Source organism: Xenopus laevis, chromosome 8L (genome assembly GCF_017654675.1).
Source record: "Xenopus laevis strain J_2021 chromosome 8L, Xenopus_laevis_v10.1, whole genome shotgun sequence".
Taxonomy (NCBI): Eukaryota; Metazoa; Chordata; class Amphibia; order Anura; family Pipidae; genus Xenopus; species Xenopus laevis.
The window spans coordinates 11,917,208-11,936,337 of record NC_054385.1 but is presented as its reverse complement, the minus strand read 5'-3'; the positions used below and the strand labels follow the sequence as shown (position 1 = coordinate 11,936,337).

Here is a 19,130-nt window from a genome sequence, read left to right as displayed (position 1 = left end):
AAGCCCTTTTTTTATTCAATCCGAATACCATAATCTGTGATTATTTGATGACAACACGGTTTTATATGGTTCCTTTCCTGTCATTGTTCAGTAGTATAATAAAAAAAATCATGTTTAGTCTTAATATGTCTCCTGAAATAAAATTGGTAGCAATAAATTTGGTATTTTAACAAGCTAGAATTTATCTGATAGGTTCCTGCTACCAGAGAAGTTCTTGGATCTCTTCCTAATGTCTTCAGTGCTCTCTGTTTAAACGCCCGAGGTCTGCAGTCTTTTGTGCAATGCCAACCCTTTGAGCGACTGTTTAAAGTGTTGCTCTCACCTGATTACCTTCCTGCAATGAGGAGACGGAGGAGCTCAGACCCTCTAGGTAAGGACGTTTCATTGACCGATAACCCTCTTGTTGGGCAGCACGGGAGTCAACGTTGACCTCAGGTTTCACTGACAAAATAAATGTTTATATGGCTGAACCCAGCTAATAGACTGACGTGCATTTGAGCCCTTCATTTTGTGTCTCCAAGACTGGGTTACAGATCATAAATCTGATTATGTTGTGGCATCTGGCAGCAATTCATTTTACGTTTCTTAAAGGGATCCTGTCATGATTTTTATGATGTCGTTTTTATTTCTAAATTACACTGTTGACACTAAAATATAAAATGTCATTCCTGGACCAGTAAGTGTATTTTTTAGTTGTAATATTGGTTTGTAGGTGCATCTCAGGTCATTTTGCCTGATCATGTGCTTTCAGAAAGAGCCAGCACTACAGTATGGAACTGTTTCTGACAGGCTGTTGTTTCTCCTACTCAATGTAACTGAATGTGTCGCAGTGGGACCTGGATTTTACTATTGCATGTTAGATCTACCAGGCAGCTGTTATCTTGTGTTAGGGAGCTGCTATTGGGTTACCTTCCCATTGTTCTGTTGTGAGGCTGCTGGGGCATTGAGCGATATATCACTCCAACTTGCAGTAAAGAGTGACTGAAGATTATCAGAGCACAAGTCACATGACTGGGGGCAGCTGGGAAACTGAATATGTCTAGCCCCATGTCAGATCTCAAAATTAAATATAAAAAAATCTGTTTGCTCTTTCAAGAAACAGATTTCAGTGCAGAATTCTGCTGGAGCAGCACTATTAACTGATGCGTTTTGAAAAAAAAAAAAACCAAAACATTTTTTTTCCGTGACAGTATCCCTTTAAGGAACTATTCTTTTATATAGAATTGACAGTGTTTGCCCTCCAGGAATTTAATACTAAAAATGATGAGCTGTCCATGGCATTTCCAAATATTCCCTAAACCTCCTCTAACCCCTGCCGAAGAGACCTGTAGTGCAGCATAGAAAAGCTCTCTTCAGGTCTCTAGTCGAGGGATTAAGAGGCCCGTGGTCTCTTCCAGCTTTGACCTCTCTCCGGTCTCCTGCAGGCGATACAGCCTCTAACCTGGGCAGTGCTGTTGATGAGCTGATGAGGCACCAGCCCACGTTAAAAACAGACGCTACAACTGCCATCATTAAGGTACAGTCATTTTATTTTACATCATTGGTGTGGGGCAAGTGTTGCACAGGGGGTTTGAGTTACTAAATATTTTTTTAATGTAGTAGTTATCCTTTGGGTACAACGTTATCATTTATTAGTTACTAGGGGACATACATGTTGTACGTGCTGCTGTGCGTTAACATTTCTGCGCCTTTTAACAAGTGTGCAAATTTATTTTTTTCATGTGTTTTGTTTTCAGCTGTTAGAAGAGATATGTAACCTTGGTAGAGACCCAAAATACATCTGTCAGAAGCCATCTATTCAGAAGGCTGATGGCACTGCTACTGCTCCTCCACCACGCTCCAACCATGCAGCAGAGGAGGCTTCTAGTGAGGATGAAGAGGAGGAGGAGGTACAGGCAATGCAGAGTTTCAGCACAAATCAGCAAAGTGAAGTTGAGCCCATCCAGCAGTAAGTGTGCAGTGGGGGACTTTCTGTAGTATTGCAGGCTCCATTAGATAAGTTTCAAAATCTCAATGGGTGTGACGGCAACAAAATAAATAAAATCCACATTTATTGCTAAATGACATAGCTGATAAAAAATAAATCTCCACCTAGTTCGTTCAATGAAGCCACAGTCACACAATGATTACAGGTCATTGTATGTCCACAAGATTTTTTTTGGTAAGAGAGAAAATGCGGACATTAAAGGGGAAATAAAGTCTAAAATAGAATAAGGCTAGAAATGCTTTATTTTGTATACTAAACATAAACGTGAACTTACTGCACCACAAGCCTAATCAAACATGATTTATGCTTTCAAAGTTGGCCACAGGGGGTCACCATCTTGTAACTTCGGATTTTATAATTTTTGTATTGTTTAATACAAACTTTCTCCAACTCTGCAGAACCAGTGGCTGCAGCAAAATAATCCTTCATTGAGAATCCCAGTTTATCTGTTTAAATCTGGCTCCATGATATTTGTCCCTGCAGTTGGAAACAGTAAAGGGGATGTAAAGGCAAAAATAAAATCCAATACAAATCTCTACACAGTTGCCGACTGCTCTACAGGGAAACAAATAAAGCTGCTTGAGTTCTGCATGGCTTGGAAATAAGGCGGGGGCTCCCCCCTGCTGTTCATAAGTATGATTATTTCCTTGCAGAGCAGTTGGGGACCGTCTGACAATTCCTATCCACAGCACTAAAAGAAGGGAGAATTTCACTGAATGCTGTCTGGTTTCTTATAAAAAAAAAAAAAAAAAAAGGGGTACACATTTTTTTATTAAAGTATATTGAAGATATGTTTCTTTTAAAATAAAGAAAGTAAAAATGGGATTTTATTTTTTTGCCTTTACATTCCCTTTAAAATAATGGCAGCAGTACTGTCAATGTTGAGTTGTCCTAATGTTTCACTCCTTGCTTAATCAAAAATAAGCAGGGAAGTAATGATACATAAAAACTTGAATCGATTCTACCCGAAAAAAACTCTTATCAGGAAGGCTAGAAAACAGACCAAATTGATCCCTGGACCTCTCCCATTGACTTATACAGTAATTTGGCAGGTTTTGGGTGGCGTATAGTCAAATTTGAAGGGCCAGAGTATGATAAATCTTGAAATTCAAATTTAAACTTTTCGCATGAGAGTTTTGACCGAAAAAATTCAACCCTTAATAAATATGCTCCTAAACATTTTCTATAGACTCAGAATGCATTTAATTCTGGTTAAAGCTCTCTACTGTCACATTATTTTAATTGCATCTCTCTCTCTCTTAGTGTTGTTGGCACAGAGGAGAGGATCCCTATTCCTCTAATGGATTATATTCTCAATGTGGTAAGTGTGAAAATAAATTTTTGACCTTTAAATCGTTATCTGGGGATTTTTCATATTTAAAGTGTGTTTTTAGTGATATTTGAAACTGACTGATCGACATTATACATATCACCTACCGTAAAGGCCTTTTGTTACTTTGGAGTTAATTGGGATGAAAGATGTTTTCACAGCTATATTGGTGTTATCCTAATTGATCATATTGTATGATAACTTCACAGATGAAATTTGTGGAATCAATTCTGAGTAACAACACAACTGATGATCACTGCCAGGAATTTGTCAGTCAGAAGGGTCTCCTTCCACTTGTCACCATTCTTGGGCTTCCCAACCTACCTATTGACTTCCCTACCTCTGCTGCCTGCCAAGCTGTGGCCGGCGTCTGCAAATCCATTTTGGTAAGTTCTTTGTATGCAATTGAGATGGTGATTTGGAGTCCTAGGAAGTAGTTTATATGTTGTGTTGCACCAGTCTTGCTTTGTTTACTTTAAAAGTTTTTCCTGGCAAAGAATGTGATACTGAAACTTTCAAATTTTTGGGAGCCTTTTTTATTTTAACACTCAAATGTTTTATTGGTTTTCCAAAGATTTCAAATAAACTTGCTTAAGCTTGTCAAGCATGTAAACATAAGACCAAGTAGAATAAAATAAAATAAATGATAAAATAGAAGGAAATAAATAAAATAAAGTAAAATAAAATAAGACGTCTGGGTTTCACTCAATTTTTGGGAGCCCTTTTAACGACATTTAAGCTTGTATGCCAATGTAATTCTGAGTGAATGTAACGATAAATCTATGAATTTGTTGTTAATTGTTCAAAAATAAAAACTGGGTAAATAGGATGTGCAAAATAAAAAATGTTTTCAATATAGTCCAAAAATAGAATCTGGGGTGACTGGATGTATAACAGGAAGAATTTCACAAGCAGGTACAAGCCCTTGCTGAGTTTATTTTGCTAAGGTGCAACATTTCGGGGTAAACCCCTTTGTCAAGCAAGGGGTTTACCCTGAAACGTTGCACCTTCACAAAATAAACTCGACAAGGCTTGTACCTGCTTGAATTGAACCGGAGTGCCTGTGAAATTCTTCCTACTTATGAAAATTGAGGTTGCCGAGGCTTCCTTCACAGAGCACGGGTATTCGTTTCCTGGAGAGCCAGGGTGTGCAAGTGCGGTAACTTTTTATTATTCCTCAGTGGATGTATAACAGAACCCAACTTCTTGCTTTTCAGCTCTCTTGGTTTCCACTGATTACCAGGCAGTAACCAATCAGTGACTTGAGGGGGTGGCCACATGGGTCATAACTGTTGCTTTTGAATCTGAGCGGAATACTGAGGATCAATTGCAAACTCGCTGAACAGTTATGTCCCATGTGGCACCCCTTCAAGTCGCTGACTAACTCCGAGTTAGAGAGCTGAAAAGCAGGAAGTAGTGTTCTGTTCTGTTAGAAATCCAGTCACTCCAGCCTTTATACATTACATTTTTGGCTAACTATATTAGAAATATTATTTATTTTGCAAAGCTTATTAATCCAGTTTTTTAACATCACCTTTGGACACAAAAGAACAAAAGCGCTAACAAGACTGCTTGTTTTCAAGACAACCCTTGCCAGGTATAGATCAGGGATACAATTTCCAGAGCCTACCAGATTAGGCTCTCTGGGTCACAGTTCATTTAACCAGATCAGCGGTGGCAGCAGAGATCCCAGTTTCTGTGAAGCAGATTTGCTAGGTAGCCACCTGGTCATCCAAAACTTCTCTCGTTTTTACCAGGTGCATGTAGATTACAAGACAGAGGTGACTAGAAGGTGCTTCAGGTACAGGTTCAGACTTAAATTGGCTCTTCTGAGCTGCTTTTGGATGTCCCTCCAGTGCCTGTGTCCCCCTTGAGATGAAAGAGGGATTTTTGCCTTACCTGTAAAATCTTTTCCCCTCTTTATTGAAAAATGGAAGCAGGCATGGCCCTCCCTTATTGACTCTCCAAGACTGGTTGTGGAGAGCTCCTCCTGGAATGGTTCCCCGCTGAGCTTCTCCAGTCTGCTCTCCCTGGTGGGAATCCATCTGCCTCCCGTGCTTTTCTGGGAGCTTTGTTTTCCCTGGATAGCAGGGCCGAGAGTTCTATTAAGCCAATCGGTTCAGTTTAGGCAACTACTTGTCTTGTTCTGTTGTTAATTATGGTTATCCTTGTTTCCATTTTGGGGGTTGTAGCCTGCAGGGAATAGTTTGGCCCGCCCCCTTGGTAGGCTGTCTGTGTTCTTATTCTTTGTGTTCTGTCCTCCCAGAAGGTGAAGTATGCTAACCCTCCAGTGTCAGTGGCTCCCTTTCAGTGAAGAGAGAAAATGATTTTACAGTTAAGGGTAGAGACTGGTGGGCAGTTGGCGATTTATAGTTTCGACCGAATTGTCCGCCCTCTTACTCCTTGCTTCCTGGGTGCACAGTTAATAGATGTGTATATAATCAAGAAGAGGAACCAGCAGATTTCTGTTTCAATGTGCTTTGTTTTTTATTTTACTTCATGCTGCATCCAATGTTTCGGTCCCTTTATCAAGGATAATGTGTTCACATAACCCATTTCAAAGAAACGGCCAATAGACTTTCAATAGACAATTAATGAACAATTCCTCATATAAAGTCTCCCACACAAAAAGTGTACTCGCCACTAGGTGTCACTTACTTTGTGTTTAAGGTTAAAGGGGAACTCCGCAAAAACATAACTTAAGCTTTTTGAAAAGTAAACCTGATTTCAAGCAACTTTTCAATATACATCAATAAAAAAAAATATGCAGACTTTTCATGATTTTTAATGGTTTCAGTTTCTGACAGTTCCCTAAGCCTAGCCCCCTGCTCTCCTGCTGATCTGACTACTTTGCTGAGCTGGCTGACTACTGTTACTGTGTATCAGCAGCCATCTGTCCTCACACTGTATCCTCCAAACACCACAATCTGGGCTGGATTTCCCAGTGCAATGCATTGTGGGTTATGTAGTTCCTGCATGCTGTCTGTAAGCTGTAAATTTAGTCCCTCCTTCCATGCCAGGTTTTCAAATGATGCAGAAAGAGAAGAACTGTAAAAACAGCTGGATTTCAGCATAGAAAATGGCATTTATTCATACTTTAGAAGAAACGTGTAACTGCGATGGTTATATTAGGGGTTTCTGTATTATGTGGGCCTCTTTATCAAATTTTGGTTTGGAAGCCGGAGTTCCCCTTTAAAATCCATTCAGTCAATCTGGTTGATACATATCAAAAAAGATACAGTGACAAATTCATCCCGTTGGGGAAAAAAAGATAACTTATTAAGCCTTTTTATACAATGTAACATTATTCCAATATATAATATAAACCTCAACATAAGGATGAATTAAAGAAAAAATCATTTCAGTTTATGTAAGGAAACAACTTGGTATTAGCTGGCCATTTAGAAAAGATTATATTTTTTTTATTAGTAATATTTCACGCAGGAATAGTCCTCGATTCCTTAGAGATAAGAAGATACTTCCTTTACAAGCAATAAGAGTGCAACGTTGTTTCTTCCGTGTAACCCACAATGAATTAAATGTAACACAATCAAGTGTATAGAATCACAGTACATGTCAGACAAATTGGCAACAAAGTAAATATCCATTTGAATTTTTCTACAGATTTTTCTATCGAATCTTTTCTACATGTTTTTAAATCACCAAGGACATATTGTATGGACTCTTGTGCAAATGATTTGATTCAGCTTGCGTCTAAGTTTTGTATAATTTTGGGGTTAATCTGTATTCATTATGTTCATTTGAATCCCACAATTTTTGCGTCATGGGGGTGTTAAATGGTTTGTTCTTTCACAATTTTCTCATGCTTGACAAAGGGGAAACATTGCACCTTTTTCTGCTAATAAAACGCAAGGGTTATATCCCAGCTTGCACTTGCCTTGGAGTGCCAGTGAAATTCTTTTTTCTACTGTATTTTGGAAGGCTGCCGATCCCTCCTTCACCGTGCACCAGGCGTCTAAGATTGAAGGCCATTGCACCCCCACCTAATGGCTTTAAAAATTAGTGGAGAGATATACATGGCAATGTTATTTTTTTGCAATATTCTCTTATTCCTCTCTTAAAAACGTAATTATTTTTTGTAAACATCTCTCTAGACTCTCTCTCATGAGCCAAAAGTTCTCCATGAAGGACTTCTTCAGCTGGATTCAATTCTCTCTTCTCTTGATCCACTTCATCGGCCCATTGAGGCTCCTGGTGGCTCAGTGTTGCTGCGGGAGTTGGCATGTGCTGGGAATGTGGCAGATGCTACTCTGTCGGCCCAAGCAACTCCATTACTGCACGCTCTCACTGCAGCCCATGCCTACATCATGATGTTTGTGCATACGTGCAGGGTCGGACAGGTGAGATTATTTTTGCATTTTCTACACCCCACTAAAAAGATACTTTTGAGGTGAACTACCATTTTCTTTTGTTTTAAATTTTATTGGAGATATAAAATTACATACCAAAGATTTAGTTTGACATGTAATTAAATCAAGCTACATCAATAAACTGCAGGTCTATACTATGTTGCCTATGTATCATTAAAGGGATTCTGTCATGATTTTTATGATTTCGTTTTTATTTCTAAATTACACTGTTTACACTGCAAATAATTTACTCAACCACGTAAAATCTAATTCCTAAACCAGCAAGTGTATTTTTTTTTTGTTGTTGTGATATTGGTATGTAGGCAGCCATCTTGGGTTATTTTTCCTGGTCGTGTGCTTTCAGAAAGAGCCAGCACTTTAGGATGGAACTGCTTTCTGGCAGGCTGTTTCTCCTACTCAATGTACCTGAATGTGACACAGTGGGACCTGGATTTTACTATTGAGTGCTGTTCTTGTATCTACCAGGCAGTTGTTATCTTTTGTTAGGGAGCTGTTATCTGGTTACTTTCCCATTGTTCTGTTCTGGAGTGTAGTGATATCACTCCAACTTGCAGTACAGCAGTAAAGAGTGACTGAAGTTTATCAGAGCACAAGTCACATGAGTGGGGGCAGCTAGGAAACTGACAATATGTCTAGCCCCATGTCAGATTTTGAAATTCAATATAAAAAAAATCTGTTTGCTCTTTTGAGAAACTGATTTCAGTGCAGAATTCTACTGGACCAGCAGTATTAACTGATGCGTTTGGAAGAAAAACTTTTTCCCTTAACAGTATCCCTTTAAGGGAAAGAGAAAAGAAACGAATGGGGGGTGGGGGAAGGGACATAATTTGAGTTGGGTACTTATTCTCTCGAAATCCCAACTGACAAGCTGAGGTAGTGAAATTAAAAATTTTAAAGTAGTATTTAACAGAATTTATTTGATATTTGCATAAACAGTGTTTGTCTAAAACAAAGTGCAAAAGCATATTTATTAATATGTTGAAAAGCTGGAAATATTTGTTTCTGCTAAATTCTAGGTCAAAGACTCTAAATAGCCAGTCAAAAGTCAACTACCACTATATTCTTTTCCTAAGGTATCCCCCAAGCCTTTCTTTTTAAAGGGGTTGTTCACCTTTGAGATAACCTTTAGTATGATGTAGAGAGTGACATTCTGAGACAATTTGCAATTGGTTTTCATTTTTTTATTATTTGTAGTTTTGAGTTATTTAGCTTTTTATTTCCAAAGCTCTCCAGTTTGCAATTTCAGCAGTTTGGTTGCTAGGGTCCAAAATATCCTAGCAACCATGCACTGGTTTTAATAAGAGACTGGAATATGAATAGGAGAGGCCTGAATAGAAAGATGAGGAATAAAAAGTAGCAATAACGATACATTTGTAACCTTACAAAGCATTTGCTTTTTAGAAGAGGTCAGCGACACCCATCTGAAAAGCCGCAAAGAGTCAGAAGAAAAAGGCAAATAACTATAAAACTATAGAAAACCAATAATGAAAAGTTGCTTAGAATTGGCCATTCTATAACATTCTAAAAGTTATCTTAAAGGTGAACCACCCCTTTAAGTGCACCACGTTCGGTCACTAATTGTGCTTCTGTATCCTTTTCCAGAGTGAAATTCGTGCCATCTCTGTGAACCAGTGGGGCTCTCAACTGGGTCTCAGTGTTTTGAACAAGCTGAGTCAGCTCTACTGCTCCCTTGTCTGGGAAAGTACTGTTCTGCTGTCACTTTGTACTCCAAACAGGTATTGAACAATGAGAAGTTGAATGTGTTTGGGAAGGAGAACAGTTGTGCTTGATATTTTTATCTACTGTATTTCTTATTTAATCAACAAGATCAAAGGTGTAGTATTGGCCCATATAAATATTTGTTGCATATATTTCTGCCTATTGTTAAAAATGATCAAATGATAACAGTAAAAAATTCTTTAGTTTCTCTTACAGGTGTCTGTGGGACACAGGGACCTTGGGGTATAGCTTCCACCGCTAGGAGGCAGCTCACTAAATAAAAAAAAACGGATTCCTCCCCCATGTGCTATACCCCCGGATGTACTGGAATTTTTTTACTAGGACGTCGATTATTACTCTATAGAGTACTTCAAAGAGACGTAGATATTCTGCTATCTTCCGCATACGCCGATAAAAATCTTTGCACCTATTCTGAATGACGTCAGTTCCTACCGGTGCAGTCCGACAGTGCGCACTTCGTGAAGGACGCATGGTGTTTCAGACCATGATACAGCCAGGCGCAGGTTTTAACTCGCATCTATATTCACTGCTGCGACTGCGGAATATTAACCCTTGCCACCCTGAACTCTGAAGAACAGAATTACGGTCAGACACGGGCCCTTCAGGGGGGAGAAAAGTGAGGTTACCACAGGGGGCAGGCTCTAGATAAAGAGGGATTACGGCGGTGCAGGGCGAGGAAGAATTTTTTGACTAATATTTTTTGACTGAAACCAAAAAAAAACTTTTTTTTTTTTTTTGTTTAGTTCTCTGGCACAATGGCTGAAGGCAATTCAGAAGGACCCTTTGTCAGGTGAAAACAAACCGTCACTAAAGTTAAATATCTAGCGTGCTCCAAGTGTCGCAAAAGCCTATCTATGGGGACAAAGTCCCTTTTTGTGATAATTGTATGCCAGCCAATTCTGCAGAATCCTCTCCTCCAGCCCCAGAATTGCAGATTCCCGCCAATACTGGGCCAGCTCAGGAGGTCATTCTCCCTCAGGTCACAAATGCTACTCTGCCTCCGTCTCAGCCCTCCATAATTGCTGACATGACTCCCCCCAGCGTGGGCTATGCAATTATCCTCGGTTATTCTCAAGTTAGCAGCTTGCTTAGACAAGCTTTTGGACAACTTGGTGCATGGGTCTACTGATACTAAAAGTATGACCCAGAAGAGGCCGCCTCCACCCTCTCCTGAGGAGAGTAGTGCGAATCTCTCACTAACACGCAGTGGGGAGATGATCAGTCGTTTAGTGAGGGAGAGATTCATTCAGACCATGGTGTGGAGGAAGAGGAGCCACATAAGTCATCTTCTGAGGCCATAGATAACGTAATAATGGCTGTTCTAAAATGTCTAAATTTAAAATAATCTGAATCTTCTACTTATTATTTAAACGCCAGAAGAAATCGGCTCCAATTTTTTTCCTCAAACTCACAACTAGATGATATTATTCAGGCTGATTGGGATCAACCCGAAAAGAGATTCCAGGCTTCTCGTCGTTTTCAGCGGCTATACTCCTTTCATAAGGAGAATACTGAGAAATTGGTTACCCCTCCCTCGGTTGACACGCCAGTATCGCACCTCTCTAAGAACACGGCTCTTCCAGTACCAGATGCTTCGTCGTTTAAAGACTCTATGGACAAAAATCTAGAAGGCCAGCTCCGTTCCACGTTCACAGCCGCAGATGAGACGCGACCTTCGTTGGCTTCGGCATGGGTTAGCAGGACTCTTCAATCACGGCCCAGCACTCTGATTACATTTCGGCAGGTAAACATCATCACGAGATTCTTGAAACAGCCTGGCAAATTAAGGAGGACGCAGACTACATAGGGGAAGCGTCCTTGGACGCGGTGCAAGTCATAGGACGGACTTCGGCCTTAACTGTAGCTGCCAGAAGATCTCTTTGGCTTAAGCTGTGGTCAGCAGATTTGTCCTCCAAAAAGTCCCTCACCACGATTCCTTTCAAAGGAAAACACTTGTTTGGCCCAGACTTGGACAAGATCATAAGTCGGGCAACAGGGGGCAAAAGTACCCTTCTTCCTCAGTCCAAACCACGTTCCACCTTCCGAAGGGGACGCTTTTTTTCTTCATTCCCACACGACAAAGAGTTCCAGTTCAAGAGATTACAGCTCTCATGCCACAACGTCAAAATCCTGTTTCCAGGGAAAGTTCAAGACGAACTGGCAGAACAGAAGAACTCAGTCAAAGCCGTTGATTGCTTCAATTCCAAGAGGTTTGGCTAAAGAACACTCGAGATGCCTGGGTACACGAAGTGGTGTCTCAAGGATACCACTTAGATTTTTCTTCCACACCATCCCCTCGCTTCTTCATGTCCAGGCTACCGACCGAGCCTCAGAAGAAGAGAGCTTTTCTCACAGCGATAGCCAACCTACTGCAAGAGAAGGTAATTGCCCCAGTTCTACCAAAAGAAAAATTGAAGTTTTTATTCAAACATTTTCATAGTACCGGAAAAGGACGGATCCTTTCGACCAGTACTACATCTGAAACAACTCAATACGTTCATCCGTCCAGCGCGGTTCAAAATAAGAATCTCTTTGATCAGTGATTGCAGGAATGAAGCCAAATGAGTTCCTGGCCTCGTTAGACATTGGAGATGCTTACCTTCAAGTTCCAATTTTCCCTCCCCACTGGAGGTTTTTAAGGTTTGCTTACGGAGATCAACACTTTCTATTTACAGCCCTTCCATTTGGCCTACAGCGGAATATCCTATCCCAATGGAAACGCAACAGCCACTCCCAAAGGATCCTACTATCCCCCTTAACAAGGGTGTCCCTGACTTGGTGGCTGAGGCGATCCAACTTAGACAGAGGAAGATCTCTCTCGGAACCACAATGGAAAATTCTCACCACAGACGCCAGCCTCAACGGATGGGGAGCAGTATTCCAGACCGAGACCGTTCAAGGATTTTGGGAGAAAGCAGAAGCTCTCCTTCCAATCAACATCTTGGAGCTGAGAACGGTCAAACTGGCACTATTTCACTGGCAGTTACAGATGGCAGTGCAACATTCGAGTTCAGGGGGGCACCCGCAGCCGTCAAGCCCTACGGGAAATGCGGCACATCCTATTCTGGGCGGAGATCCACAATGTAAGGTTATCCGCGTATTTGGTATATAGTTACCGTTATTCTACTTCGTTATTCACAACTAAATTCCTCCAGTTCATCGGGGTATAGCACAAGGGGGAGGAGTCAGTTTTTCTTTATTTATTGTCCTGCCTCCTAGCGGTGGAAGCTATACCCCAAGGTCCCTGTGTCCCACAGACTTATGAAAGAGAAATGGATTTAACGGTGAGTATCACAAAATCCATTTTTTCAAGATGAGAGATATCTATTTTGCTTGTGTTCGACTATAATTCTCTTTGTAGGTCTCTGGCAGGACAATGTTTAATTACTATTTATGCCTTTAAACTAGCTTGCCTCCTGGTTGTGAGTTTGGTCAAGCTGATATGCAGAAATTGGCCCCAAAAGAGGAAAAGGCAGCGACTGTATTGCCCCAAGGAACCAAAAGGCCTGGTATGTTTGTAATTGTACTAATCTCCAAATGACATTTTACCAAGCGTGAATATTGTAATTAGGATTCAGAATTGTATAAGCACAAGTTATATTATAATGGTATACTGTTAATATTTATTAAAAAGTTTTATGTTTACAAATGTGACTGGTTTTCCATGAACTTGTAATTTTGCTGCACCGTAAGTCATTAGAACCACTTTCTCTTCTTTAGAAAATGAGGCTGAAGGCTCAGTTGCCAGTGATGAAGCTACTGGCCTACTTGAAGGAATTGGGCTGGATGGAGATACATTAGCTCCAATGGAAACTGATGAACCCAACACTTCTGATGCAAAGGGCAAACCAAAAATAACCCCTGCTATGGCAGCCAGAATCAAGCAAATTAAACCATTACTATCAGGTAACTCATTGTCCTTTATCAAGTGCCGTTTAGAAATCATATGCAAGCATAGTTTTTTTTTTTTAATAGAAGTATAATTTTTGTGCAAATTTCTTTTGTCCTGTACTGTTTAAGCTTGCAAGAACAATTAAGTGCCTTAGTTTTTGCACAATTCTGTCTACTAAGGCTGGTTGTAACGGTTAGATCACATGCTAATTTTAGTCTTACCAAGTATTCCGTGGTTGCATTGTAGACCCAGTTACTTTAAATGGATTTAAATGCCTGGGGCCGAACGATTGGATTACAATTCTGCGAAGAGGTGCCGCCGGGTTGCAGGACCGCATCAACTAGACGAGATGCGATCCTGGAATGCAGAAAAAAAACTTGCCCGATTGATATCTGGCTGATTTTTGACCTGATATCGATCGGGAGGACTCTTCAGGAGCCCCCACACACGGGCGGATAAGCTGCCGAAACGGTCTAAAGGACCCATATCGACGGCTTTAATCTGCCTTTGTATGGCCACCTTAAGATTGGTTTCCTACTAGTTGTGCAATTTTTGGCAGCAATCAATTTTCTTCTAGTTAAGTAGCATCTTTCTTTTTGCAGCTTCTTCTAGGTTGGGTCGAGCTTTGGCCGAGCTGTTTGGGTTGCTTGTCAAACTGTGTGTTGGTTCCCCTGTTCGACAAAGGAGAAGTCACCATGCTGCCAGCACTACCACAGCCCCTACACCAGCTGCTCGCTCCACAGCCTCTGCCCTTACCAAACTACTAACAAAAGGACTGTCTTGGCAACCTCCTTCTTACACCCCTACTCCTAGGTTCAGGTAAGTCCTTGTGTTTTTATAGGCTGTAAAAGTTCCACTAATGGTATAATTGGTCTCTAAGAATAGCGATCAAAAACAACCTTGCAAATATTTGGCATACGGGTATATTATAATTTACAGAGTGCTTTTTTGATCATGTAGAGCAGGGGTCCCCAACCTTATTTACTTGTGAGCCACATTCAAATTTAAAAAGAGCTGGAGAGCAAAACCAGCATGAATAAAGTTCCTGGGGTTCCAAATAAGGGCTGTGATTGGCTATTGGGATAACCCATATGTGGGCAGGAGTCTTACAGGAGGCTCTGTTTGGCAGTGCACATGGTTTTAATGCAACCAAAACTTGCCTCCAAGCCTAGAATTCAAAAACAAGCACCTGCTTTGAAGCCAGTGGGAGCAACATGTTGCTCATGCACCACTGGTTGTGGATCACTGATGCAGAGCATGATTTATGTAGAGTTGTCGAGTAGAAATTGAGAGTTTTTGTGCTTGCATCTAGAATTGCTCATGCATTTGTCCCTGGTCTTTTTTTTTGCTCTGGTTTCTAGAGCAGGAGCAAAGCTGTATTCTCACAAGACCTAAAAGAATCGGTTTCCTTTTTATCTGATGTTAAAATTCAACCATGGCAGAAAATGCTTGTGGATGATTTAGTAGTAAGGCTGGGAAAGAAATCTTGAGGCAACATGTACAGTTTGTGCCTACATATGACAGAGCTAATTAAGATTTTGTGAGAAATTAAATGGCAATATGTAAAAACAGTGTTACATTTAGCCCATACATTTTTGGACAAAGGCCACTTTTTTCTAATTTTGGTTCACTACATTACCACAATGAATTTTAAAGAAAGAAACTTGAGATGCAGCCTTTTTTAACACACTCACTTCAGGGGCTCAAAAGAAATTTGGCAAATTAAAAAAACTGAAAATATAAGGTTCATTTCTAATATTTGGTTCAAAAGCCTTTGCTGGCAATGACAGCCTGAAGTCTTGAACTCATGGACATCACCAGATTCTGGGTTTCCTCCTGTTTAATGCTCTGCCAGGCCTTTACTGAAGCGGCTTTCACTTGCTTTTTATTTGTGGGCCTTTCTGTCCCAAGTTTAGCCTTCAACAAGTGAAATGCAGCTCAATTGGGTTCAGATCAGGTGACTGACTTAGCCATTCAAGAATATTCCACTTCTTTGCTTTAATAAACTCCTGGGTTGCATTGGCTGTAGGTTTTGGGTCATTATGAATTGCCTCCCAATCAATGTGACTGCATTTAGCTGGATTTGAGCAGACAGTGTCTCTGAACAGCTCAGAATTCATTTGGCTGCTCCTGTCCTGTGTCACATGATGGATAAACACTAGTGTCCCAGTGCCACTGGCAGCCATGCATACCCAAGCCATCACACTGCCTCCCAAATGTTTCATAGAGATGTGGTATGCTTTGGATCATGAGCTGTTCCACGCCTTCTACATACTTTTTTCTTGCCATCATTCTGGTAGATTTTCATCTTTATTTTATCTGTCCAAAGAATGTTCTTCCAGAACTGTGCTGGCTTTTTTAGATGTTTTTTTTTTTTATCAAAGTCCAATCTAACCTTTCTATTCTTGATGCTTATGAGTGGCCTCTGTATTTACTTTCATGCAGTCTTCTCTTTATGGTAGACTTGGATATGGATACTGTACCTATTGGAGAGTGTTGTTCACTTGTTTGGCTGTTGTGAAGGGGTTTCTCTTCGCCATGGAAATGATTCTGAGATCATCCACCACTGTTGTCTTCCGTTGACGTCCAGGTCTTTTTGCGTTGCTGAGTTCACCAGTGCTTGCTTTCTTTCTCAGGATGTACCAAACTGTAGATTTTGTCACCCCTAATATTGTAACAATTTCTCGGATGGGTTTTCTTTCTGTTTTTGCAGCTTAAGGATGGCTTGTTTCACCTACAAGGAGAGCTCCTTTGACCGAATGTTGTCTGTTCACAGCAAAATTTTCCGCATACAAGCACCCCCCCATCAAATCAAATAAAATCCAGGGCTTTTATCGGTTTAATTGATAAAGACATAACGAAGGAATTGCCCACACCTGCCTATGAAATAGCCTTTTAGTCAATGGTCCAATTACTTTTGAGGCCATGAAGCGATTGTGTTAAAAAAAGGCTTTAGTTCCTCACATTTTTATGCAATCTTTTTGTTCAACCCACTGAATTAAAGCTGAAAGTCTGCAGTTCAACTGCATCTGAGTTGTTTTATGTTTAAATTCATTGAGGTAACGTACAGAACCAAGATTAGAATAAAGTTGTCTATGTCCAAAGATTTATGGGCCTAACTATATGTTATTGGTGTATGTACGAGGAAAAACGTGTGATTTTGACCCATTCAATATGCATCATTGAGTAGTTTGGCTCAGATTGTTTGTATAGAGGAATGTCAAACTTGTATAATTTCTTGATCACACCTAAAAGGTTTCAGCCAAAATGCGGTAGGGGAGAAGCTGGTTTCCTCCATTTGATATGGGACTGCCCTAAAGTAGCAGCATACTGAAGAGAAGTCATCCGCTACATTAATGTATTCCTATTATTTCCAGGAATTAAGTCCCCTGAGATTTGCTTATTGGGTATCATAGATGAAGTAGTGCTCCTACAGAAATACAGAACACTTCTAAGGTCTATTCTATTTTATGCAAAAAAAGCTAGTAATAATGAAAAGGGTGAGCCCCAGTTCTCCTACACTTCAATGGATTGAATTAATAAATGGTACATTGCCCCTAATTAAACTGACATCCAATGCCAGGGGAACGCCAGGGAAATATGGGAACTTTGGATGCCAATCCTTTTGCATCACTCCCGAATGACTGAGCTATAGGTTAGATCTGATATATGTGACGATAACCACTAAAATGCTTATGTATGCTTTGAAACTGCTACGGTACACATGAAAGAATTGTAAATAGTAGTCAAATAAAGGCGGCCATACACAGGCTGATAAAAAGCTTATTGGCCCGTGTATGGGGCCCTCAGACGGGCTTTCCCGATCGATATCTGGCTGAAAGTCGGGCAGATGTCGATCGGACGGGACTAAAAATCCCATCGGGTTCACGGCCACATCTGTTCTATGTTGCGGTCCCACGATCGATCCGACGGCCCGTTAGCCATCTAGGATCCGATATTGCCCACCTCAAGTGGGCATATCGGGGAGAGAGAAAGCTTGTTTGGCAACATTGCCACCTTAAGTGTCAAGACTGTTGCATTTGTTATTTTTGTGTTTTGTTTGTGTTCAAAAATGCTAATTAAAAACCTTTAAAAAATAAATAAATTTAAAAAAAAAAGTTTCATACATATACTTACATTGTCCTAATTTAATATTTCTTTTAGATTGACCTTCTTTATCTGCTCGGTTGGGTTCACTTCTCCCATGCTGTTTGATGAAAGGAAATACCCATATCACCTCATGCTGCAGAAATTCCTCTGCTCTGGTGGGCACAATGCACTCTTTGAGTAAGTCTTTTGCTCTCTCTTCCTTTTCTCAAATCAGATGATCAGTTTTTGTATGTCTGCCTTTGAGTAATTAAAGCATCTGCAGAAAAACATGGGTTAGATCAATCAAGCAGAGAGAAGAGGGTGTTAAGCATGTTTATCAAGTGCAGCAGTGCAGGATCATCCCTTGATTTAATATGACTTAACATGATTTTAATGGATAGGGCTTTTGCTGAACATACTTGTACATTATAATTAGGGATGCACTGAATCCACTATTCATTGGGGACAAAAATGACCAATTCGGAGTTTTACGTTGTTGTAAGATCTTGGAGATAAGCCCCACGTTTCATATAAGTAGGTGACTTCTAGCAGTTTGAAATGACAGCGGGTGGTTAGTTTGTCCTGTAGTTGGTTTGAATTATTTGTGTTTCATCCTTGCCAGTTATTCTGATTCCTAAATGCCCGACTCTCATCTGCAGTGTGAAGTCCGGTTGTGTGTGTTTGTTTTATTCCTCTGTTTTCTTTATTTCAGGACTTTTAATTGGGCACTTTCAATGGGTGGACGAGTTCCTGTTGCTGAGGGCTTGGAACACAGTGATCTTCCTGATGGTACTGGAGAGTTTCTAGATGCGTGGCTCATGTTAGTGGAAAAGATGGTGAATCCTACCACAGTGCTGGAATCACCTCATTCTCTTCCCAGTACAAAGTTACCTGGAGGGCAGAATAACCCACAGTTCAGTGCTTTACGCTTCCTTGTGGTTACACAAAAGGTGATTATTTTGGTCGATGTAAGCGTCTGTCATATAGTCGAATCTATTTGGGGACAAGTGAACACATGTTAAAGGGTTCCTTCTTTTAATTATGTTAAATTTGTAGCTCCTCCCATACCCACTACTCTCTTTCAGACTGAAGGTCAGGACCGTCTTTTAGCAAGGAGTACTTTGATTAGTGGCTAACAGTTGGGATAAGACTTTAGGCCTGAAGTCACCCTGTCAGCCCCCTATGCATCTAGCCTGGCCCCCTCTGCTTCTGTAAAGGAGTTCAGGTGCTGAGTTTGCCTTTGCTAGAGACTCACAGGTGTCAGATTAGAGTTTTACCCCTCTCCTCTGTAGGGGCTTTCCTTCGTCCTTGAAAAGTAAAAGCTGCATCCAAACGATATGCTGGAACTTTGAAACAGTAAGTGGGTCTTAATGTGGAGAAGCAGAATTCTCCATACCCTTTATAGCACATTATGCCAGGCCACATGGTGCCTCCCGGGTTTAAAAACGATATGTGGTGAAAGGGAATCCTTCATACACACATGGTGGACTTGTACAGTAGCTCAGAAATTTGGGAAGACAGTAGCAACCGTGCTCTCCGAGGTCCTACACTGTACCATACAAGCAACTCCTCACATATTCTTGCTAGGTATGAAAATAAGAGCCATACATTCAAAGTAGTCCCACAAACTAGCCACTCACATTCTTACAGCAGCAAGATCACTATTAGCAGCACTCTGGGGGAAAAAAACACAAATACCAG

General features: G+C 40.6%; 1 protein-coding gene across 12 annotated transcripts in view; it reads left to right on the top strand.

Annotated features, from left to right (window-relative positions):
* LOC108704466 (E3 ubiquitin-protein ligase HUWE1) overlaps positions 1–19,130 on the top strand; it is a 107,574-nt gene that overhangs the window by 35,942 nt on the left and 52,502 nt on the right. For 9 of the 12 annotated variants that reach the window (XM_041573129.1, XM_041573122.1, XM_041573128.1 and 6 more), the window contains exons 21-32: positions 193–370; positions 1,398–1,516; positions 1,737–1,948; positions 3,251–3,308; positions 3,527–3,703; positions 7,433–7,678; positions 9,311–9,444; positions 12,857–12,957; positions 13,169–13,354; positions 13,943–14,159; positions 17,505–17,627; positions 18,142–18,379. In XM_041573129.1, the coding sequence (XP_041429063.1) occupies positions 193–370; positions 1,398–1,516; positions 1,737–1,948; positions 3,251–3,308; positions 3,527–3,703; positions 7,433–7,678; positions 9,311–9,444; positions 12,857–12,957; positions 13,169–13,354; positions 13,943–14,159; positions 17,505–17,627; positions 18,142–18,379 (1,989 nt within the window). The remainder of the gene's footprint in view (positions 1–192; positions 371–1,397; positions 1,517–1,736; positions 1,949–3,250; positions 3,309–3,526; positions 3,704–7,432; positions 7,679–9,310; positions 9,445–12,856; positions 12,958–13,168; positions 13,355–13,942; positions 14,160–17,504; positions 17,628–18,141; positions 18,380–19,130) is intronic. The other 3 variants (XM_041573131.1, XM_041573126.1, XM_041573124.1) reach the window with 1 other exon arrangement.